This window comes from Harpegnathos saltator, unplaced genomic scaffold (assembly GCF_003227715.2).
Source record: "Harpegnathos saltator strain DR-91 unplaced genomic scaffold, Hsal_v8.6 scaffold19, whole genome shotgun sequence".
NCBI lineage: Eukaryota > Metazoa > Arthropoda > Insecta > Hymenoptera > Formicidae > Harpegnathos > Harpegnathos saltator.
Genome location: NW_020229972.1, coordinates 279,051 through 304,015, shown reverse-complemented (window position 1 = coordinate 304,015; position 24,965 = coordinate 279,051). Strand labels below are relative to the sequence as shown.

At 36.6% G+C, this 24,965-nt stretch overlaps 1 protein-coding gene across 13 annotated transcripts in view; it reads left to right on the top strand.

Moving 5' to 3' along the window:
* The window catches only part of LOC105188136 (phospholipid scramblase 2), a 134,624-nt gene extending 110,232 nt beyond the window's left edge, over window positions 1–24,392 (top strand). For 12 of the 13 annotated variants that reach the window (XM_025297852.1, XM_025297853.1, XM_025297851.1 and 9 more), the window contains 4 exons: window positions 177–394; window positions 9,698–9,853; window positions 22,607–22,768; window positions 22,950–24,389. In XM_025297852.1, coding sequence (XP_025153637.1) covers window positions 177–394; window positions 9,698–9,853; window positions 22,607–22,768; window positions 22,950–22,997 — 584 coding nt within the window. In that variant the 3' untranslated portion in view covers window positions 22,998–24,389. Of the gene's footprint in view, window positions 1–176; window positions 395–9,697; window positions 9,854–22,606; window positions 22,769–22,949 lie in introns of all 13 variants that reach the window. The other variant, XM_025297856.1, reaches the window with a different exon arrangement.
* Window positions 24,393–24,965: the final 573 nt, after the last annotated feature.

Sequence of the window (24,965 nt, the reverse complement as noted above, 5' to 3'; positions counted from 1 at the left end):
TTTTGTCTGAAATATTTTTCTCCAAAATTTCGCGTTAATGAAAAAATCGGGTGTCCGGATGGTCTGAAACACCCGGTATAAATGATAATATTATAAATTAATATGTTCTCGTATTAGTTCCCAATCTTAATCATCTTTTTCATCTTTTAATCACGGCATATTTATTTTGCATTCAGCTTTTACCGGATTCGAGACGAAAAACCGATATGCTGTTACGGACATGACGGGCAAGCCGGTGTTCTACGTGGCCGAGGAGTCAGGCATCTGTTCGCGATTATGCCTGGGCTCGGCACGTCCCTGCGAGTTCTCCGTCCTTGACCAGAACAGGCGAGAAGTCTTCCGTATGATTCGACCCTTCAGATGTGACAGTTGCTGCTGTCCATGTTACTTGCAGGTAGTTGTCGTCAGGTTTACTATTGTTGTTATGGGATGTCTTTATAGAAACTGCGGTTACTATTTGGTTTCTGTTTCTTTCTCTTTTTCTTTCTGACCGCTGCCTCTTATTCTTTAACGAGTTTAAAAAATTACAAATTTTCCTTGAATTCCTCCGATTCAATTATTTTCTTCTCAACGAAAATTCTTTTTCTACTTCCAAGAATTCTCTGTCCGGCAGAAAAAAGGCGGAAACTTTTCAAAAGCGACGTTGGACATTTTATATTAGGTGTGTGAATTAATTCGGTTCATCTGGCGGTCAATTGCTGTACTATGTAATTTTCTAACCTCTAATGTCTGCAAAAGGCTTTATTTTTTAGTTTTGATATCTGGCAATAATATTCAGTTGATAAACGTTTGGGTTTGTAACAATAACATCGTGTTTATCTGATTCGAAAATGTCGAAATTCGAGCCAAAAAGCATCATTTTCGGGAAGTTCTCATTCTCTTTTTTCATTTGAAGAAAACAGCTGCTGAAGCTCATCGAATGCTCGTAAAAACGTATGGTGAAAGTGCTCCCACCGATAAATCATGCAGAGAATGGTTTCGACGTTTCAAAAGTGATTTCTGTGTCGATGACAAACCTCGTCCAGATCAGCTGAAGAAGTTCGAGGACGAGGAATTAAAGACGCTAATCAATGAAGATCCGTGTCAATCGCAACATGAGCTCGTGCAATTGTTGAATGTTGATCGATCAATAATTTCTGTGCGTTTGACAACCATGGGAAAGATTTACAAACAAGGAAGATGGGTGCCATACGAAAGAACTGAAAGAAAGAGACATCAAGTGGCGAAAAGCCATGTCTGAAATCTTGCTTGCCAGGCAAAAAAGAAAAGGTTTTTTGCATCGTATTGTGACTGGAGACGAAAAGTGGATATATTTCGATAATCCCAAACGAAGGAAATCCATTGGCGACCCAGAACAACCATCCACATCGATACCAAAGCGGAATATATTCACGGCAAGAAAGTAATGCTCTGTATATGGTGAGGCCAGAAGGGTGTAGTGTATTATAAACTATTAAAACAGAGCCAAATCATTATTGCCGAACTTTACTAATAACAATTGATCCGTTTAAACAACGTATTGAAGAATAAGTGGCCGGAATATGCAAAGAGATAAAGTGATCTTCCAGCACGATAACGCTCGGCCATATGTTGGAAAGATTGTGAAGGCTACCTTGGAAGCACTTGGCTAGGACGTTTTACCTCATCCGCCGTATTCACCAGACATTGCTCCATCCGATTATCACTTGTTCAGATCGATGGCACACGGGCTTTCGGACCAGCACTTCAACAATTATGAAGAAATAGAGAAATGGCTCAATGAATGGATCGCTTTGAAGGACGAGTCGTTTTTCCGTCACGGAATGCAACAACTGCCAGACAGATGGGAAAAAAATAGCAAGCGATGGCAAATACTTTGAGTAGTATATTTTTTCATGTTTTTTCATACTAACTAAAGTCTTTTTTTGCGAGAAGAAAACGGACCGAATTAATTCACACACCTAATATAGCTGAATAGCGGATTTGAAAAGTAAATGACATGCAGTTGAGCACAGCTGTTTTACTTTTTGACCAACAAGATATTTTTTAAATTGGAATAACAAATAAAATCCTTCAAGGCGTAATGTGCGGAAAAAAAATATGATATTGAAAGAGTTATGTGACACACATATTATGTACGGCGAAACGTTGAATGCGAAATTTTATGGGATAAGAACCGTGGAGTCTGTCTGACGCACGCTTTGCTAACGTTTCTTTATACGTGCGCACCATCTGTTAGTTTCATCTTTAACAAAAATTCACCGACAATATGAAGAATCGATGAAAAATTTTCGGAGAAAAATTACATCGATTCTCTATTATACGAGGTGTGGCTATAAAATAACGAGACTGATGCTTCCACAGAAGAAGTACACATGCGCCAAACGCGAACGACCGACAGTTGTATAGCGTGAAGCCTTCTCTTTCGAATGCGGCGCCTCCCGTGTCTGTAAACAAATTAGTCTGGCCGTGGCCTTCGTTTGTATAAGAGCTGTTGTTTTGTTTTGCCGAAAAAATTATAAGTGTAAAAACAGAGCAACGAATCGTCGTGAAATTTCACATAAAACTTATTTTTTATTAAAAGAAGTATATGACAATGAATGTTTATCACGTGCGCGAGTTTTCTAGTGGTTTAAGCGTTTCCAAGATAGCCGAGAAGACGTTGAAGATGATTCACGCCCGGGTCGCCCTTCCACGTCAAAAACGGATGAAAATATTGAAAAAGTCGGTAATCTGATTCGATCTGACCGTCGGTTAACTATTTGTGCAATTGCTGAAACTGTAGGAATTGACAAAGAATGCGTAAGGTAAATTTTACATAAAGAACAAGTCATGGGTTCTCCATTAAGATAACGAGCCGGCTTATTCTGCATTGTCTGTCAAGACACTTTTAGCCAAATACAACATCCCAGTGTTAGACCATCCGCCTTATTCGCCAGACCTTGCACCATGCGACTTTTATCTGTTTCCCACGGTCAAATCAGCATTAAAAGGAACAAGATTTCAGTCCGTTGAAGCTGTGAAAGAAAAAGCGGCACGCGTCATGAAGGAGCTCACAGAAGAAGACTTTCAGCACTGTTTCGAACAATGGAAAATTCGTAAGGGATAGAGGAGGGGTGTATATTGAAGGTGATAATAACTAAAAATGTATAAATTCAAAATAAAATATTTTGCAGCAATAGTCTCGTTATTTTATAGCCACACCAAGTATGTAAATATGAAACCGGAATTTTTGTATAGAAAATACACGTTTATTGTATGAAAATGATAAAAAATATTTTATTCGAAGTATTGCCCATCACTAGCTATTTTTCCCACCTGTCTGACAATTTGTGAATGCCACGCCAAAAAAACTGTTGCTCTTTTGAGGCAAACCAGTCATCGAGCCCGTACATTTTCGTAAGAAGTGAAGCGCTGTTCAGCAGGTGCATGTCCTATCGATGCAAATAAGTAGTAATCGGACGGAGCCAAGTCTGGTGAGTAAGCGGCATGCGAAAGTATTTCCCAACTAAACGCCTCAATCGTTTCCTTGATCAGTTTTGCTGTGTGTGATGGTGCATTATTATGAAGCAAAATCACATTGCCTTTTTTGATATTCTGGTCGTTTTCACGCAAAGCTTGATTCAAATCGATCATTTGTTGTCGGTAGTCGGTAGTGTTGTCGGTTCAGTATGAACAGTTTTGCCAGGTTTTAGCAACTCATAATAAATCACACCCTTCATAATAGATCCCACCAAACATAGAGCATTGTCTTCCGTCCATAGCGATTTGGCCTTGCAGTCGATGTCGATGGTTCGCCTGGAGTTACCCATGATCTTTTACACTTAGGATTCTCAAAATATATCCACTTTTCATCGCCAGTCACAATTCGAATGGAGAAATGACTTTCTTTTGTACCTGGCGAGCAGCATTTCGCAAGTGGTTTTTCGGTTTTCCTGCTGTCTTTCATTCAGTTCATGTGGAACCCATTTTCCCATCTTCTGGATTTTTCCCATGGCTTTCAAACGTATGGAGACGGCTTCTCGTGTCACATTTAATTAATCCGCGAGTTGTTGTTACGTTTGAGCGTCATCCTCATCCAACAATGCTTGCAATTCGTTGTCTTCAAACTTTTTCGGCGGTCTTCCACGTTCTTCGTTTCTCACGTAAAAATCGCCACGTTTGAATTTTTTAAACCACTCAAAGCACTGTGATTTACCAAGAGCATGCTCACCGTAAGCTTCGACAAGCATTCGATGCGATTCTGCAGCAGTTTTCTTCAAATGATAACAGAAAATCAATGCTGTCCGCAAATCGTAGCTTCCAGGCACAAAATCCGACATGTTCAACGCTATTACAAACTATGCTGTTGTATGAAACTTGTATTGTTGTGAGTTGAAAATCTTTGTCAGATGTCAACAAATGGAAATGGCGCCAATGACGCTGTTTGACGGTAACTACATTGACATCTAGGGCCATCTATGTGGCAAATTCCGGTTTTATATTTACAGACCTGGTATATGCAATATGAAATAAACCATGAAAGAAGGAGGGCGTACTAGGTGGCGACGGGACGCCGTGCGTTCGAGATCTTATTTTCGTTCCGAAGAGAGAAAAATATCGAGAGCGCGGTAGTCGCTATAGACCAGGAATCGAACCCGAGTCTTTCGCTTGCCGGGCGACTGCTCTAAATCACTGAGCTATCTGACGTTCCATGCTCACGACATTCTCCCCTCCCTAGATAACGTTAAGAGATATCGTTCGGAAGCGACATTTCTAGTGCTATCCCGAGCACACGGCGACTACAGAGAGAGGCATTGTTACTTGTACCTAGTACAAGCTGGTGGTCTCTCAAAGTCAAAGGTTGCTATCCTTTAAGACAAATACAATATATACGTACAATATACAAATTTATATAAATAATATACGGGGTGTTTTAGAAAAAGGATCCCAGATTTATAGAACAGATAGTACTTGTACTAAATAAGAAGTTCTTAATAAATATAGATAAAAAAATCTGGAAGAATATGTGTTGATTTCTCGACTTGTACTTAAACATATTTTATCTAATATAATGAATACTAACTATCTGTATCTATCTACTCTGTAAATCTGGAATTCTTTTTCCTCAACTACGTATAACAATCGATCTTTTTCTCAGGGAAATAATTGTTAAGCATCCATCGACGCAACTTCGTTTTTCTCTTTCTCTTTTTCTCTCCCCCTTCCTTTAATTTCTAACTCTATGCGCTTATTTTGTAACTTTTAATAACAATATCTTTATCGTTAAGCATTTTAGCGCAACTATTATATGATGTTTATTAAAAAGTTTTATCATCAAATGATTCTTAAGGCGCTAGCTATTCACCGCAGCCATTATGATTTATGGCGTCAGGAGTAAGAAAATGTACACTCAAAATTCCAGGGAAATAAAGTTCAAATAAGACAATATATTGTCTATTTCTCAAACTGAAATTCTCTAACAACCTATTTTTCAACCATCACCTAAAAAATGTCCCGGAAATCAGGGTTGGAAAGTAACTCGTTACTTGTAACGAAATTACAGTTACAGTCACTTTTTTTTAGTAACTATAACTATAACTTAACTTTGTTCCATTTTTCCATCTGTAACTATAACTTAACTTAGTTACATTTATTTGGTAACTAATAATTAATTTAATAGTTACTTTAATAGTTACTTTATATATTTCAAACCTAAGTCTCTGGTAGTACCACAGATGCTTATAGCATAGACATCTGTGGGTAGCATGATAATGCTACGTGCGATGCTCGATATCCAACAAGCATTAGTTATTCTAACTGCGTTCGGAAAGTGTGCTATTGCGTCATCTTTATCATTCATTAGATGTAAAACAAGGATAAAATGACGCAGTAGCGCTGATAGTCTCCTCTTCGAACGCAATCTGTATTCCTTTCAAAAAATTATATTCCTATTGGACATTTTCGTCGCGCGTCGCCAGTTCTTAGTCGTTAACATAACCTACGTTTAGTGTAAAGTACACTGCGTGGTTCCAGTTACTTAAAAATGGAAGCAATGGATAAGATATCGCAATTAGTAAAAAAAGATTTTAAAATGCCATGGCCAGCATATGCGAAAGTATTCGAAGTATTATTCATTATTCAATATATTTATAATAAAGTAACGTTGTAACGTATAACATTTTATATTCATAATAATTCAATAATAATATTCATAATAAGTATAATTAACTAAGGTATAATTTAAATTAATTTGAAATTTACACAATTACGAAATTTAAAATAATAGCACATTTATTATAGGAAAGTAATTGAAAAGTAACGATTCGTTACTTTTTAAGTAACTGTAACTGTAAATGTTACTTTTAAAAGTCAGTAATTTGTAATTGTAACTAGTTACTTTTTCAGTGAAAAAAACTGTAACCGTAACCAGTGAAGAAAACTGTAACCGTAACCAGTTACTTTTACGAAGTAACTTTCCCAACTCTGCCGGAAAGTCATTTCGTATCTAGCAACTTTACCTAAATCATAGAACGCAGGTACAGTCCTGAACAAAAAAGTTGTCCGTAATCTTTTGTATGAATTTTAGTACACATCTGTATTATTCAATGGAAGAATTTCTTCACTAAAAATAAAATTCTACAAACAATTCGACAAACAGGGCAAACTCAGATAAGATGGCATACAAAAAAGACAGCCATAGACTGTAATTTCTGCAATAACTACTATAAGTAATGTGTTTTTTGTAGTTTCAGGGAGAATTCACACTTTGGAAAAAAAAACGGAAAGCAGAAAGGCAGTATCCAGTCAGAAGTCGTGCTAATAATTTGTCTCTCTTCTCTCTCTCTTTCTCCCTCTCTCTTTCTTTCTCAAACTTTCCCGGATTTATGAGCTCGTCCAAGAAACTTCGCAGACTTTCCTAATTGCAATCAATTCGTCAAAAATTAATTTGAAAAAATGGAGAACCGAAGAGTCCACTTTCGCCACATAATGCTGTATTGTTTCAAGCGTAGTTTCACGACTTCGCAGACCCTGAATAAGATGTTTTCTGTATATGGAAATGCCTCCGTCACTCATTAAACAGTTCGGAAATAGTATCGAAGATTCGACTGGCGATTTCAATGTGGAATATCAAATTCGTCCTGGGTAGTCTCAGGAAGTTGACGAAATGCTTTTTGAGGACTTGATGTGCGAAAATCCACAAATAACCGTTAGAAAATTCGCTGATATTCTCCATAAATCCATCTTTACCGTGCATGACTACCTGAAGCAGCTGGGGTTCTTAACTTGACTGGCTGTTTGGGTGCTAACGAAATGAGTGTACAGCAGTTGGTGTGGAACGTGTAAACATCTGCGATATACTGCTGCAACGGCACTAAAAAAAATCATTTTTGAAGAGGATTATAACAGACGATGAATAATGTAACTAGCCGCAAAAAATCGTAGAGAACCAGCGACGCGTTTATGCAAACAATGGCCAACCTGAGGCTTCACAAAAAGGTTCTTCTGAGCATTTGGTAGGATTTTAAGTAATATGAGCTTCTTCAGCCAAACGAAACCATCAACGTGGCGAAATATAGCCTGGACGAACTGAAGGCTGCCATCGTACGAAAGCGCTCTCGACTGGTCAACAGACGTGGAGTTGTCTTTCACCATGATAACGCCAGACTTCATATCGCAATGTCTATCTATAGGAAGTTTAAATTTCAAACTGTATGATGCCTTTGCTCTAAAATGAAAGTTTCTTACTGACGAAAAATTAATCTAGGTGACTTTTGAGAATTTCCAAAAATTCGAATTTCTTGTAAATCTGACGAAATTACAATAGTAACTAGTAAACGATTTGAAAAACTTTTATATCTACTTAATTTATTAGGGATGTACTTAATTTATTAGGGGTATACAAAAGTTTCTATCGTTCATGTATGGATTGTGTATTATTTACACATGAAAGCTGCATTTTGTTAGATTATGTCAATATTAGTTAACCTGCATAGAAACTGATGTATAATAAATCATATATATTTGACATAAATATTTTTAATTCATATGAAGATGGAAATCGATAAGACATATTTTCGTCATTGTACGTTTTTTTTATTTTAACAGCGCAAAACAGCTGTCAAAACAACCAGAATCATTTGCGAAATTATGTTGAAGGGACAATAGCTGAAAGTTCATATCGTAAGTAGTTTCGGCGCTTTAAAAGTAGCGATTTTGACTTGAGAGATCAGGAGCGTATCTCTTGCAACCACAGGAGATGAATTTGAATGACTTGGAAGCATTATTGCAGGAAAATTCAACTCAATCGAGTATAGAACTTGTGAAAAAGTTACATATTAATCAGAACACTATACTATAGTTATACAGAACACTATACTATACTATAGTAATTTGACGCTTGCATGAGATAGGAAAAATTCTGAAGGAAGGAAGGAAAAAGATTCTCCATGAATTATCTGAGAATGCTGTTACCAGTCGAGTCACCATTTGCCTTTCGCTGCTCAATAAACACAGACACAAGTCTTTTTTGCATCGAATTGTGGCTGGAAACGAAAAATGGATTTATTATGACAATCCCAACGGTATAAGATCGTGGGTAAATCCTGGAGAACCCTCTACGTCATAGCCAAAACGAAATATCCATATGGTCATAAGGTCCTCCTGCGTATGTAGTGGGACATGTAAAGAGTGCTCTATTATGAATAGTTAAAATCATCTAAAACTATCACAGTGGAATTATACAGTCGACAATTGAGGCAGTTGAATGATCAATTGATTAAGAAATAGCGATATTTTGCGAAAAAACAAAACAAAGTGATTCTTCTGCATGACAAGTCTCATGTTACATTGACGATTCGGAAAACTTTAATAGAATTGCAATGGAAAGTCTTACCATACTCGGCATGTTCTTCAGATATTGCCCTATTGGATTTTCGCTTATTTCGTTCTATACAGCACAGTCTTTCTGGTACAAGAATTCGTAATGTTGTGGAAATGCAACAATTCATTGATAACTTCATTCATTCTAAGAGCAAAGATTTCTTTTATCGTGATATCTTTTTCCTGAAAAATGGCAAAAAGTGATAGATAATGCTGAAAAATATTTTGATTAAAGATACTGTGTCATTTATAATAATATTAGTAAAAAAACATTACCTTAAAAATGATGGAAACTTTTGCATACTCTTAATATGTAGGAAACAGTTAGTCTTCTGTTTGGAACAAAATACTTTTTTTTACCCTATGATCTTATGTAATTTATGATAGAAAACTTATAAAATTGATCAATTTTCTGTGTAACTTAAAACATAAAGTACAATAGAAATGATAAGTTAAGATTAGTTTATATGAGATTTCTATAGATTTTGAAAATATTTATATCGTTTTTTATCAGAATTTCCCATAAGGATAACAATATTATAAAATTTATATTATGGCCTTTTTACTCGAATTTACTTTATATTCCGAAATTCACACGAGAAGTTACGAACAACTTTTCCATCCATTAGGCTGATTAAAACCAAGCGTATAGTTGCTAAAATTTTATATGTGATGATAATGCTTGACAGTATAAATATGTTACATTTATACGACACATGCGTTAAGAAAAGTACACAATTCAGGCCAAGTGACGGAATTGGTACAAGCTTAAACTGAAAACTCCAATTCGAGAGTAAACGATCGAACTATGAAAATCTCTAGTCAGCGTACAATAATCGATATACACTGTTTGCAGGTTATGGAGGTGTATTCCGATGGTAGATTACTCGGCAGCATTACCCAAGAGTGGAGTCTCCTGCGGCCAACGTTCTCCATCCGCGACTCGTCTGGCAATCCCGTACTAATAATAAAAGGGCCGATCATTCGTTTCTGCATTGAAGTAGTTTTCAAGGTATCTTGCAACACCTCGGAAACCTATAGAATTTCATTTTTTATTTATTTCCTTCTTCCTTATAATCGTAACTTTCTAGCTCCATGCTCCATGCTAAGATATATCCTATGTTGTCGCTTAAATCTTACTTAACTAAGGATATCATTCAAATCATTCTAACTGTATAATAACGTCATTATGAGGCTCCTGGTTTTCAGCCGTAGTCTTTTTAATTGAGTAGTTCTCTTGACTAACATACCAAGTAGAAATAAAAAGATGCATTCAAAATTCTTACAAAATATTGAAATATTGAAATAAAAGGTATACTCATAAAATAACATTTGCGATCGATCGAGTAAATTTATAAAATAGCTTAAATACTTTCTTTTTGCTGTGATAATAAATAATCATAAAATTAATATAATGTGCATCCTACTTTTTTAATTCATTTTTTCTCATTATTCTGTCACGTTAATTTTACGTTATTTCGGTTATTTCTTAACTGTTAGAATAAAACAAGACTTTGGACTATTTTACAGATATGTTTGATTTATTGAAAATATTACTTTATGGACATACCTTTTTATTTCAATATATTTCATCAGTATTTTTAAACGTATATCTTCTGATTATAAAAGATTCATACCAGGCAAGGCATCCGACATATGATGTCCGATATTCAATGAGAAAACAGCTTTCCGATGGAGGATATAGGATTTTGCATCGGAAAGCTGTCTTTGTAATATTGCACTACACTATGTAATGTTTCAATGTTACTGCAACTTTCTGTGCTGTATGGGATTAGATGAGACAATGACAGTGAAAGTTTTTCTTTCAAGGTCATTTTTTCAAAGATCTAAAGGTTAAAGCAATTTTTTTAAAATGAAACTACATGATTTTATTTGCACACTTTTATAGCCAATATCGAGAGGAGTTTAGCGACCTATGACAATATGAGTTTTAAATGATCTTGAACATAGAAAATTACATATGTTGAGGGAAACACAAAAGTCAAACATTTATATCTTTTAACATAAAAATTTAACATAAAAATTTAACAAAAAGTTAAGGAGGTGTTCAAAGTGATGCCCTCCAACTTCAATATATTTTTAAATATGATTCATAAATGATGCTCTTGCTCTTTCTATCATTTCTGAATTCTGAATCATGATAAATTAGGATAAATTATTAATAACAAAGCATCACAGTTCTAATCAAGTAGAATCTGTGTATTTTATTTCAAGTCATTATAATAAATTGTTTATCGAGTTTTGCCGGATATGCTTTTGTCAAACAGATTTTACACATACGCGCACGTACGCACGCATTACGCATACTCATACACCCACATACACGCTACGCGCACACACCCACATATATATATATATATTTTTTTTTTATTTATTATACAGGGTGTCAAATTTCAAACGTAACAGGTAAAAAATCTCAAAAACTATGAAAGATATTAAAAAAGCTAAAACACGTGTTCCATGATTTCGAAGGGGAAAGAGAATGGCATTATCAGCTTTATTTGGAGGGCATTTTCAAGGTCAGTTGAAGGTCAGTTGAAGGTCAGTTGAAGGTCAACTTAATTTTTTTAAATAAAAAGCCCAATTTTTTATTATATCTTCTTTTTCTACCAATTAATTTTAACAACTTTTGTCTGAAACATTTTTTTATTTGCCTAATATTTATTGAAATATTTATAATTATAAGGAAAACTTGGTAACTTTTTCAACATTTAACTTACGATATCTCGCTAACTATTCGTCGAAAGAAAAAATAGTATTAGTCTTTTTTACTTTATTTACTATCAAGAATATATTACTATAATAGTGCCCTAACTTTTATTAACTTATCGACTTTTGGAAATTTCAAAATTATTAAATTAAAAAATTAAATTAAAAAATTAGAACACTATTATAGTAATATATTCTTGATAGTAAATAAAGTAAAAAAGTCTAATACTATTTTTTTTTCGACAAATAGTTAGCGAGATATCGTAAGTTAAATGTTGAAAAAGTTACCAAGTTTTTCCTGAATATTTAAAAAAATATTAGGCAAATAAAAAATGTTCCAGACGAAAGTTGTTAAAATTAATTGGTAGGAAAAGAATATATAATAAAAAATTGGGCTTTCTATTTAAAAAAATTAAGTTGACCTTCAACTGACCTTGAAAATGTCCACCAAATAAAAATCTGATAATGCCATTCTCTTTGCCATTCGAAATCATGGAACACGTGTTTTAGCTTTTTTTAATATTTTCATAGTTTTCGAGACATTTTACCTGTTACGTTTGAAATTTAGCACCATGTATATATTTCTTTTGTATGCACAGGGTGTCCTGAAAGTAACGGACCACCCTAATAACTCTTCAATATTGAAGTATCAAGGAAAATGATCTGAATAAAAGTTATAGGGATTTAAGTAAGCTACCTTATGATAACCTTGACTTTGACCTTGACCTCTATTTTCAAGGTAATTTGAAGGTCAACATGCGTTTTTTAATGGAAATTCTTATTTTTTATTACACTGTTTTCTCTACTAGTTAATTTGAACAACTTTTGTCTAAAACATTTTTTTATTTGTCTAATATTTTTTTAGATATTTGAGGAAAACTTGATAACTTTTTCAATATTTAACTTACGATATCTCGCTAACTATTTGTTGGAAGAAAAAATGGTACTAGACTTTCTTGCTTTATTTAGTCTCAAGAATATATTATTACAATAGCGCCCTGATTTTTGTTAATTTGATGATTTTGAAATTTCCAAAAGTCAGTATGTTAACAAAAGTCAAGGCGCTATTGTAACAATATATTCTTGAGATTAAATAAAGCAAGAAAGTCTAGTACCACTTTCTTCCGACAAATAGTTAGTGAGATATCATAAGTTAAATATTGAAAAAGTTACCAATTTTTCTTCAAATATCTCAAAAATATTAGGTGTAGTAAAAAGAAATCCATTATTTTTCCAATAGATGGCTTTAGTTATCTGTATCTCGCGTTGTATAAGTCCGATCGGGTTCCACTAGATGGCGTTAGAAAGATGAGATTTCGTACTAAAAAAACTTTTCTGACAGTTTTGTGATTAGTTGACTCAGTTTTGTTTGAGCGCGCGTCAAAGATGGACACTAGCAAAGAGAAAATACGCTATATTTTACAGTTTTTCTTCGATAAAGGCGAAAACGCAAGCCAGGCGGCTGAAAATGTGAATAGTGTTTATGGTCCTGATACTGTAACAGCCAATCACGCGCAATTTTGGTTTCGTCGATTCCGTTCCGGTAATTTCGATGTCAAAGATGCACCACGCACTGGAAGGCCAATTGTCGAAAATATCGATAAAATCATGGACATTGTCGAGTCCGACCGTCATGTAAGCACTGTTTCGATTGCCCAAGAGCTAAAGATTGCACAAAAACCATTTGGAACCATATGAATAAGGTTGGATACAAAAAGAAGCTCGATGTATGGGTGCCACACGAGTTAACGAAAAAAAACCTCATGGACCGAATTTCCATCTGCGAATCGCTGCTGAATCGCAACAAAATCGATCCATTTCTGGAGCGGTTGGTCACTGGTGATGAAAAGTGGATCACTTACGACAACGTCAAACGAAAACGGTCGTGGTCGAATCGCGGTGAGCCGGCGGAAACGGTGGCCAAGCCAGGATTGACGGCCAGGAAGGTTTTGCTGTGTGTTTGGTGGGATTGGCAGGGAAATATCTACTATGAGCTGCTCCCCTACGGCAAAACTCTTAACTCGGAACTGTACTGTCAACAATTGGACCGTCTGAAGAAAGCAATCGCCCAGAAGCGGCCAGCTTTGGCCAATAGGAGAGGAATTGTATTCCATCAGGACAACGCCAGGCCACACACATCGATAGTGACTCGCCAGAAGCTCCGGGAGCTTGGTTGGGAGGTTCTTATGCATCCACCTTATAGTCCGGACCTGGCACCAAGTGATTACCATCTGTTCCTGTCCATGGCGAACAATTTTGCTGGTGAAAAATTCGCTTCAAGAGAGGCTTGTGAAAATCGACTGTCTCAATTTTTTGCCAATAGGGACGAGGGCTTCTATAAGAGAGGCATAATGAAATTACCTTCAAAATGGCAACAAGTATCGAACAAAACGGCGCATATTTGACCTAAATCGGATCATTCTAACTATGGTAATTAAAGCCTTCAATTTCATGCAAAAATAATGGATTTCTTTTTACTACACCTGATATTAGGCAAATGGAAAAATGTTTTAGACAAAAGTTGTTCAAATTAACTAGTAGAAAAAAACAGTGTAATAAAAAATAAGGATTCCCATTTAAAAAATGCAAGTTGACTTTCAAACTTGAAAATAGAAGTGAAGGTCATCATAAGGTAGCTTACTTAAATCCCTTACAACTTTTATTCAGATCATTTTCCTTGAAACTTCAATACTGAAGAGTTATTAGGGTTATTAGGGTTATTAGGGCCGTTACTTTTGGGACCCTGCATATTTCTTTTTAAGTTGCATTGCTTCGAAGAAGACACATTTCGATAAAGACAAATATTTTAATTTTGAATAGAGACGTCAAGATAAAATAAAAGTCAAGTTATTTTTTTAAATAAAACTCTAATTTTTCGAGCACCTACATTTGTAGCTCTAGTCACGACGAATTCAATGACCACATGTTCAAGGCGGTTAGAGGTCAAGTAATAGAACAGAGAACTTAGAAAAGAAAAAAAAGAATATTTTAATTAAGCAAAGAAGTAATAAAGTTACAAATAAACTTCGGGACACATCAGACGTTGACTTTAACTTTTTTACAGTTATTTTCTATGTTAATCCTTCAACTATCAAGGAAAATATGATGTAATGAATTCGCGAAGCGTATTAAATAATTTTAACGAACGAATTATAAAGAATGTTTAATGATTTTCAGCGATAGATGCAAGGGAACAACATTTTGCATACTTTAATAGAGTTTTATATTTTAAAGAGAAAAACGCTTCTTCCTTTAAAGATTTTTTGTTTTTATTGAAGATTTATTAATAAAGTTTATTTCTTTCTTGTGTTATTAACCTTTAGAGGGCCTTTTGAGATGCAAAATTCCCCGAAGAAAATCGATAAAAATATACTTTATATTTCTATCAAAGTACTTTATATCAGTACTTTGTATACGTATATTCATCGTAAATAAAGTACTGATCACGGAGACCACCACTTAAGTGATAGTTCGGCCCTGGGAGGTAAAGACAATGTTAAAATTTTCAAATTTGATAAAAATAGGTTTCTAGAGGTTTTCGAGATTTTCAAGGACGACAAGAAACATGTAAAGAAAGCGTCAATCAATCATACATTTATGCATGTCAAATTAATACACTCGGATTTGCGTTGTATTGCGATTATACCTAGGAATCAATTTTATGCCGAGTATCGTTGGTGCACCATTGACAACGATGGTCCTCTTTTCGCAATTGTACGATACAGAACTTTCAGTTCCTTCTGTCATTAATATACCACTGACAAGAATTACGATATAAGACAACAATTTATGCATGATATATGGTAAAAATGTTTGGTCCATGATACAGCTTGCAAATGAAATATGAACGATACAGAGAAATATTAACTGAAAATATTAACACTGAATCTAATTCATCAAGGTTTATGGTTAACTTAAACAAAATTGTGCTTTTTTCAATCAAAATTTCTTAATAGTTCTCTCTCTCTCTCTCTCTCTCTCTCTCTCTCTTTCTCTCTCTCATTTCGTCAGAAAATGGGTTCATTCAACCAAACATATTTTCCGTGTAGACTTGAATAAAACGATAGGACACGATGAGTCTCTACGCAAATTCTATCATACTCTAACAATTAAATATTCTCCTAACGATAGAGTACAATAGAGTACGATGAAAAGTGTTCATCGTACTCTATCTTTACGCGATATCATTTCTTTAGGACCCGATGCAGCAAAACGATAGATTGCGATAGAAAACGATGAGAATCTCTGTAGATCTCATCGCTCTCTATCGCTTTCTCCTTTTCGATGTTTTCCTTGATCAAAGAACTTTTGAACCTTGAACTTTACAATTCAATATGAGCTATCTGTGGTACCTCATAAAATAATCTCATAATTGTAATCACGAATATTCAGCGGCCATATCGGCGCGAGCTTAGACGCGGTGCGGCGGGATGTAAGAGCGGCGAGGTAAGGACATAAACATTGGCGCGTCGTCCTTCCTCTCGCCGCGCGCCGGCAACAGTTCCTTTGTCGACTGGGCAGTGCTCTCTAGCCTGAGCGGCTAGATGCTCCTCCCATAACGTCTCGGTGCGCGCTCATTCCTCTAATTTCTGTCATTAATAACTCAATAATTATTGCGAATCTCACAAAACGGTATGGGACTTTTATATTTGTCTTAACCCGCTCTATGTCTCCACGATCTCTGCCAGGTTAGTTATAAGACACCCTATATATATACATAATGTTTTTAAATGCAAAAACATGTTAATTTGGCTTTTTTTAATAGTGTTTGGCACATTACTTCACTGAAGTTTAAGGTTAGGTTATACTATGGAAATTAAAGAAAAATATTTAATAGAAATTTTATATTATCAAAATATTAAAATATAAGCATTGGCCATCTTACTCTGAAAAGAGTGGGTCATCTTATCCAAACTATGAGGGGAAGATGGTCATAGTATTTATAAAAAAAATAATGAAAACGAAAATAAAAATTAATAATTACAATATAATTTACATATCTTCGTTGTGTATCTAATGCTGACAACTTAATTATAATTTATTCGACGTTATAGCAGTTTTTAGTGGACACATGAAAAACTTTGAAGGCAGTCGGAAATGAAAACATGATATAATATTTACAATATCATTATTTTGAGTAATATACGCACATAAACTACTGTAAATATCGATTATCTTTGAGAATGACTACAAAAACACACTATTTTGCAATTATTGGGGAAATTACAATTTATAGCCATTTTTTCCGTATAGCCATCATACCCTTTTTTTTTTTATAACAGTGGGGAAATCCATCTTGAATACCCCCGCCCCTTTGGGAAGGGCGGGGGTTATGCCGGACTCCTACCGGCTAAAACCCCACTGGGGTGCCTACCGCTCGGACTGAAGTGGGGAGAGTCAGGGGAACTACGCCTGCATTCCCTCCCCGACACCCCGGCCCCAGGGCTCTCATGGAGCCCCACGCCCAAGTACTGCGCCCCTCCCTTTTGGAAGTCACGGGCGCGGTGCCCCGGCCGGGTTGGCCTTCCGGTTTAATATAGGAGAGGGGACAGCCGCCCCCCTCCTCGTCCCGCCTTCCCCCTTACCTTACTGGGTATGTAGGGGGGCAGGGGAGTGAGGCCTGGCCCCAACCAAGCCCCACTCCTCTTCTCCCTTCTATCACCGACGCGCGTTGTGGGTGGAGAGTTATCTAACCCTCCTCTCCACTCCCCCCGCTTCGTCGAAGACGGGCCCGAGGCGACCGAGGACACCTCCGAAGAATCGGAGGCCGGTCCTCAGCTGGCGCCACCTCAGGTCCGCTCCCCTCCCCTGGGGAGCGCCGCCTCCTCCGTTGCTCCTTGCGACGGGGTGGGCGGCGCTCCCACTCGGCGGCCTCCTTGCGGGACATGACGTCCCGACAAAAGGAGGCCGCCGCTCCCCATATCTCCTCGCTCCCGCACATTGCCTTTAGCAAGTGCGGAAGCGAGAGGGCTTCCCCCTGGCACCCCACTGCCCGGACGAGGACACGCCGCTGCCCTTCCCACGCCTGGCATTCTGCCAGGGTGTGCTGCACCGTGTCCTCTCGTGCCGGGCAGTGGTGATGGCCATCATATCCTAAGTTACCCTATTTAACCTCTAATCATCTTGGGTATGTGCCATTGAATTCATCATGACAAGTGCTACAAACATAGGTGATCAATTAGTTCTGTTTAAAAAAATTTTGATTTTTATTTTATTAAATCTGTGCATAAATTCCTGGGATTATATTTGAATAGCGCTGTCATATGAATATACAAACTTTTTGTTGCGGGTTGAATCCGAATCGTTAACCCGTTGAACGCCGGGATCACCCAGATCTTGGGCGCGAGAGCGAGTGCGGCTGGAGCCGACGGGAGTCAGCCAAAGGAGAGGACCGATCGGTGCTCTGGGCAATAACTTGTTCGAGTCTCCGATTCCGATGCGTTTTATTGTGCTTTGACCCGGTACAGCAGCTTGCAGATCGCAGACAATGAAGTCGCATATCAATAACAAGACGGCGAAAGTAATCATGCGCCGGGGCGACGCATTGTAGAGATTCGACGGTAGCCGAGCGGAACTCGAGAGAATTGAGTTAGAAAGCTGAATTCTACTGAACTCTATCATCACGATATCGACTGTGATATTTATAATTTTATATCTCTGATGCGGCTCAAGCCGATTGGCAGATTTGTACAAATCGTTGTTTGGCTGACACAAAGATCTTGGCGGTAAATACATTGTTTTGCCGTTAGTCACGAGACATTAGACTGTCGCAAGTTTCTTCTGATGGAAAGAGTGTTATTGTCACCGACACAATGATATAGTGTAACGCGCCGAGACAATACCAATCGGCAAGACAAAGATCGAGCAAATAATTTGCTTGTAAACATGGGTGATTTGCCCGAGCGGTGACTCGATGTTACCAGCCTCCAGCACACGCTCCGTGAGAATCCTCTGGACGATGTTAATGAGCACACAGATCCGCCGATATGATTTTCCAATTCGGAACACTTTTCAACTAGATTATGTTTTATATTAGTGTTGTTGGTTAACCTGAATTCAAGCTTACATATAACAGTTCATATTTATTTAAATAAATTTTCAATTTATTAGGTGTACAAATGAATAATCCAATGTTTGCAGCTACATTCAAGGTTTATTTTAAAAGAAAGTAAATTAAATTATTCAATCAAATTATTCGCCGTTGCTTTCTATAACTTTAAGCCATCTTTCAGGCAGCTGATGAATTCCATCTCGGAGAAATGTTACGTCTTTGGACACGATAAAGTCGTCAAGCCATCTTCGGATCTCATCCACTGATTGGAAGTGCATATCGGACAAGGCGTGTTGCATCGATCGGAACAAGTGATAATCGGATGGAGCAATGTCTGGTGAATACGCCGGCCGTGCTGCAAGACGTCCCAGCCAAGATTCATTATGGTGTCTTTTGTATTGGAAGCAATGTGTGGCCTGGCGTTGTCATGCAACAATTTCACTGGACGTTCTCCTTTGCCACTATACGGGCGTTTTCGTTCTAATTCTTGACTCAAGCAGATTAATTGACGTTGGTAGCAGTCCGCAATGACTATTTCACCCGGTTCCAACAACTCATAATAAAGCACGCCCTTGATATCCCACCAAATGCAGAGAAGAACCTTCTTTCCGAAGCGATTGGGTTTTGCAACCGATTTTGATGATTCGCCGGGATTTACCCATGACTTTCTGCGTTTCGGATTGTCATAGAGTATCCATTTCTCATCGCCCGTAACGATTTTCCACAAGAAAGACTTTTGACGCTGCTTATTGAGGAGAGAAAAACACGCTGCCACTCGTTGATTTTTGTTGGTTTCAGTGAGTTCATGCGGAACCCATCCTTCTTTCTGGATCTTTCCCACCTCATGTAGGCGTTTGGAAATCGTTTGCTGCGTTACTCTCAACTGTTCTGCAAGCTCTTTTTGTGTTTGTGCCGAATTCTCAGTGAGCAGTTGTTCCAAATCATCATTATCACACTTCGGAGGGCCTCCAGGGCGTTGTTTGTCGATTAGACTGAAATTACCGCTTTTAAACCGTTTAAACCAAAATGCGCACACATCGTACGATACAACACCTTCTCCGAGAAAGGAACAAATCGATTCGCACGCTCTTGCAGCATTTTTTCCTTGTTGGAATTCGTAAAGAATGCAGTGTCGGATATGTACCTTATCTGTTGCCATTTTCGACTGTACTGAACTGAATACTTTTGAAGGTTATGTTAGGCCTTTCACCAAACTATATGTTCTTTTTAATAGCTGTTTGTCAACATTGCATAATCACAAAAGAGCGGGAAAATCTATTAAATTTAAAATTGATTTCATAACTGCTTAAAATAATTTGGATTATTCATTTGTACACCTAATACATAAACTAAGTAGCCAAAAAAACCCCAGGAACTTATGCACAGACCTAATATCTTGACGCTTCCACAAAATTATTTTTTTTTATCAAAATGTATTGAAACAATGCAATAAAAAATTCGAATCTCGATATCATCTAGTTTTCGAGATATTCGACCTGTTACGTTTGAAATTTGGCCTATCCTATATATTGTAAAGTTTCAAAAGATCTATTTACTGACATTATGAGTTTGACCTTGGGTGGCATCGCCAAGATCAGGACAAGGTCACCTTGAATTTTTTTAATGGGACTTCCTATTTTTTATTGCATATTCTTGTAGCTCTTCTTCAGATCTTTCCAAAGTACTATAATTTTTTCTACTTTGAGTAAGCCGTTTCGAAATTATCAAGCTTTTTATGATAAGATGTCCAGCCAGCCAAGGCAAGATCAAAGAAGTATCCAGCCATCCAAGACCTTATAAAAGCGTTTGAGATTAATGTTAATCTCTAAAAGAAAAAGTAAAGTCTAACGAATAAGTTAGGAAACGAATAAGTTAGGAAACAAAAAGATTTATCCAATAAACAGAAATTTGTATTAATTAGATAACAAAATCGATAATTCAATTAAAGAAAGAAAAATCAGTAAGAAAAATCACTTATCTTTTCCGTATGAAACAACGCGTATCATGTACAAGTAATGTGTTCTATTTCAAGTCAAATTCATTGCAATTGATTTGAAATGATTCGAAGGTGAATTTTAATGCTGTTATAAATTTAGTACATTAGTATTACTTTTTTTAATATTACATGTGTTTGAAATACAAATTACAAAATTGCTCCAGCTGCTGGCTGGGCATCTTATCATAAAAAGCTCGATAACTTCGAAACAGCTTACTCAAAGTTGAAAAAATTATAGCGCTTTGGAAAGATCTGAAGAAGGGCTACCAGAATATGCAATAAAAAATAGCGGGTCCCATTTAAAAAATTCAAGATGACCTTATCAGGACAAGTCAGGACTTTGATGACGCCACCCAAGGTCAAACTCATAAATACAGTAAATACAAACCCTACAATCTTTATTTGAAACATTTTTTTTCTAAAATGCTTAGTTTTTGTGATATTTCACTGTCCCGATACTTTTTATACATCCTGTATGTACCATATACAAGGTGTCCCACCTGACAAATCGTAATATCTGGAAAACTACATGTCGGATAAAAAAAAGTGGGTAATGAAATTTGTTCGTCTCGAAGGGGGACATCTAATGATATCAAACTCGACCTCCCACCCCACTCCCGGAGGGTGAGGGTGGGGGACAACTTTGAAATCTTAAATGGGAACCCCCATTTTTTATTGCAGATTCGGATTCTACGCCACAAAATACGTAAGTTTCGTCCGAAACTTTTTTTTGATTCGTGATAGATGGCGCTGTAATCGCAAAAAATTAAATTTTCTGCAATTCTCCAGAAATGATCATTGGATTAAAAAATAAAAAAATATCTGTTCAATATTTTTAAAAATATTTTTAAAAAACATAATAACAGTTATTCCCCTCATCCCCTCGGGGTAGGGTGGGTGGTAACATTCAAATCTCAAATGAGAACCCATATTTTTCATTGCAGAATTAGATTTTACGTGAAGTTTTTATGGAAACAATTTTTTTCATTCGTGATAGATAGCGTTGAATTTTTCCGAGAAACTACTTTTAGCGTTACTCAGGAATAACCACGAGGACGTAGTAGCTTTCTGTTCCCTTCGGGGTGCTTGTTTTAGGTGAGTCCCCTCACCTCTCACCATCGGGGTGCTTGTTTTAGGTGAGTCCCCTCGCCTCTCACCATCGGGATGCTTGTTTTAGATGAGTCCCCTCGCCTCTTACCATCGGGGTGCTTGTTTTAGGTGAGTCCCCCGATGGTGAGAGGCGAGTGGACTCACCTAAAACAAGCACCCCGAAGGGAACAGAAAGCTACTACGTCCTCGTCGTTGTTCCTAGGTAACGCTAAAAGTAGTTTCTCGGAAAAATTCAACGCTATCTATCACGAATGAAAAAAATTGTTTCCATAAAAACTTCACGTAAAATCTAATTCTGCAATGAAAAATGTGGGTTCTCATTTGAGATTTGAACGTTACCACCCACCCTACCCCGAGGGGATGGGGGAATAACTGTTATTATGTTTTTTAAAAATATTTTTAAAAATATTGAACAGGTATTTTTTTATTTTTCAATCCAATGATCATTTCTGGAGAATTGCAGAAAATTTAATTTTTTGCGATTACAGCGCCATCTATCACGAATCAAAAAAAAGTTTCAGACGAAACTTACGTATTTTGTGGCGTAGAATCCGAATCTGCAATAAAAAATGAGGGTTCCCATTTAAGATTTCAAAGTTGTCCCCCACCCTCACCCCCCGGGAGTGGGGTGGGAGGTCGAGTTTGATATCATTGGATGTCCCCCTTCGAGATGAACAAATTTCATTACCCACTTTTTTTTATCTGACATGTAGTTTTCCAGATATTACGATTTGTCAGGTTAAATGGGACACCCTGTATATCCCATAGTCTAGTCAATACTTGATGTTTTCCTGTTATGTCAATATTTTTAAGAGTAAGGAGGAAACAGGGTAATAAAGGATTAAGATAATACGAGTCATTCGCTGAATATTTTACAGGTGAAATCTTTGGACGAAAAACACAATGTCGGCGTTATTCAGAAACACTGGAGCGGCTTCGGTCGAGAGATCTTTACAGACTGCGATCAGTTTGGCGTACAGTTCCCGCAAGACCTTGACGTGAAGATAAAAGCCGTATTATTGGGAGCATGTTTTTTATTAGTAAGTATCACGTCAACGCATGAATATTAACCAAGACTCTGAAACATTCTGATCTCTTTAACTACAATTAATTTTTTAAGTATTCTTTAATAATTTTTGATTCTTTAAACAATGTTAATTTTTAGCTTTTTAAATAATCTCTATCCTAATATCATCTTAATATCTTCGTTTTCTCTTTCAGGACTTTATGTATTTTGAGAATCGCAGTGGGTTTAATGCAGATTGCTAGCTTACCGTCGAAGTTTGTGTCTTTTGATATCAGGGAATCCTATTGAACATTCGCAAGTTTAAGCGCCTTTAAAAGCACTATAAAAAAAAATATTTAAGTATGCTATGCGATAAGCGTGTTTAATCATTTAAAAAGCAGATATTTAAATACGTCATACGATTAACTATGTGATAATGCGCCTATTCAAGAATTTTACTAATCATTGAGGCCCCTACATATTCTCGCCGTGGCCATATTGGACAGTGACATCAGAGGCGAGAAATTCTTCCGTATCACATTTATAAATAAAATAAAAATCTTAAATAAAATAAGTATCTCAAAAGATATTTATATATGCGTGTGGAAAAATATTTCAGATTCCAAAAGCATATTTATAAAATACATCAAACGCTATACGCTTTGATAGTCGATCGACGCTATAAAATGTAATATGGGACCTAATTATGCGCACACGCAATCATTTCGTATGACCAACCATATATTAGTCATTTTATGCTTGTTGATTAATTATCAAAGAAGAAACATAATGTTCGGAACGTTTTACAAGTATGCTCTAGCGACCTGAAGTATTTCTTCATACAAGTATCTTTCTTATCTTGAAATAATACGCAAGAATTTTGAGTATATGTTTCTCGCTTATGATGTCTTCGATCAGAAGTTCCGCAGCAAGGAATCAAGAGTCTTAACTGTAGGATTAACCAATATTGTAACTAAGAACTTAAATACTTCTTCAACGTTAATAGTTTCTATACATACTCACTTTATACGGTATATATGTTGTTTTAAAGTATTTTACTATATTTTTTTAATACGTTTATGTAATGATAACTAGCACAAAGTTTACAATCGCAGAGGGGTGATCGAGACTTTTGTATTCGGTAAGTTCGATCTCGCGAAGCTCTCTATTGTCTAAAAATTACTTTACTTTCCCCGTCTGCCCAAATCGCAAAATATTAATTGGCGATCTTAACGGAAACGTGACTATTATCTTATGTATCTTATATCTTTATATCTTGTTTCTTTTGTTATCTTCTTGCGTGTTTGAGCTGTCTTCCGAATATAGACAGACCGTCCGGTCAGCCAATGACTAAATAATATAGAACGCTATACAATCTTCCCAAGATGTTACCAGAAACGAATTACGACTCATGTGTGTCAAAATGTATAAATATATTATGTTTGTAGGCGAACAGTAGTTCGGAGATGTTTTTTTTGTTTTCCCGCGTTACCGAGCGAGCGTGCGTGCATGCGTGGCGCTGTGAAAAAAGTAAAAAGGCGTGGCACGCGGGCATGCGTGGAGCAGTGAAGGAAAAGAGATTGAGAAGAAGAGCTGCGAGGCGGGCGAAAACAATAAAGAAACCGTTTTACGAAGCTCAAAGTGTATACTTGCTCATCCTGACAAGAGCCTACATGTTATATAAATATTAATATAAGAGAGATTTATTATGCAAGAGAATTGTATATTTTATAGCGTATGTGCACCCATGTATTAGGTGTGTGAATTAATTCGGTTCATCTGGCGGTCAATTGCTGTACTATGTAATTTTCTAACCTCTAATGTCTGCAAAAGGCTTTATTTTTTAGTTTTGATATCTGGCAATAATATTCAGTTGATAAACGTTTGGGTTTGTAACAATAACATCGTGTTTATCTGACTCGAAAATGTCGAAATTCGAGCCAAAAAAGCATCATTTCCGGGAAGTTCTCATTCTCTTTTTTCATTTGAAGAAAACAGCTGCTGAAGCTCATCGAATGCTCGTAGAAGCTTATGGTGAAAGTGCTCCCACCGATAAATCATGCAGAGAATGGTTTCGACGTTTCAAAAGTGATGATTTCAGTGTCCATGACAAATCTTGTCCAGGTCAGCCGAAGAAGTTCGAGGACGAGGAATTGCAGGCACTAATCGATGAAGATCCGTGTCAATCGCAACATGAGCTCGCGCAATTGTTGAATGTTGATCGACCAACA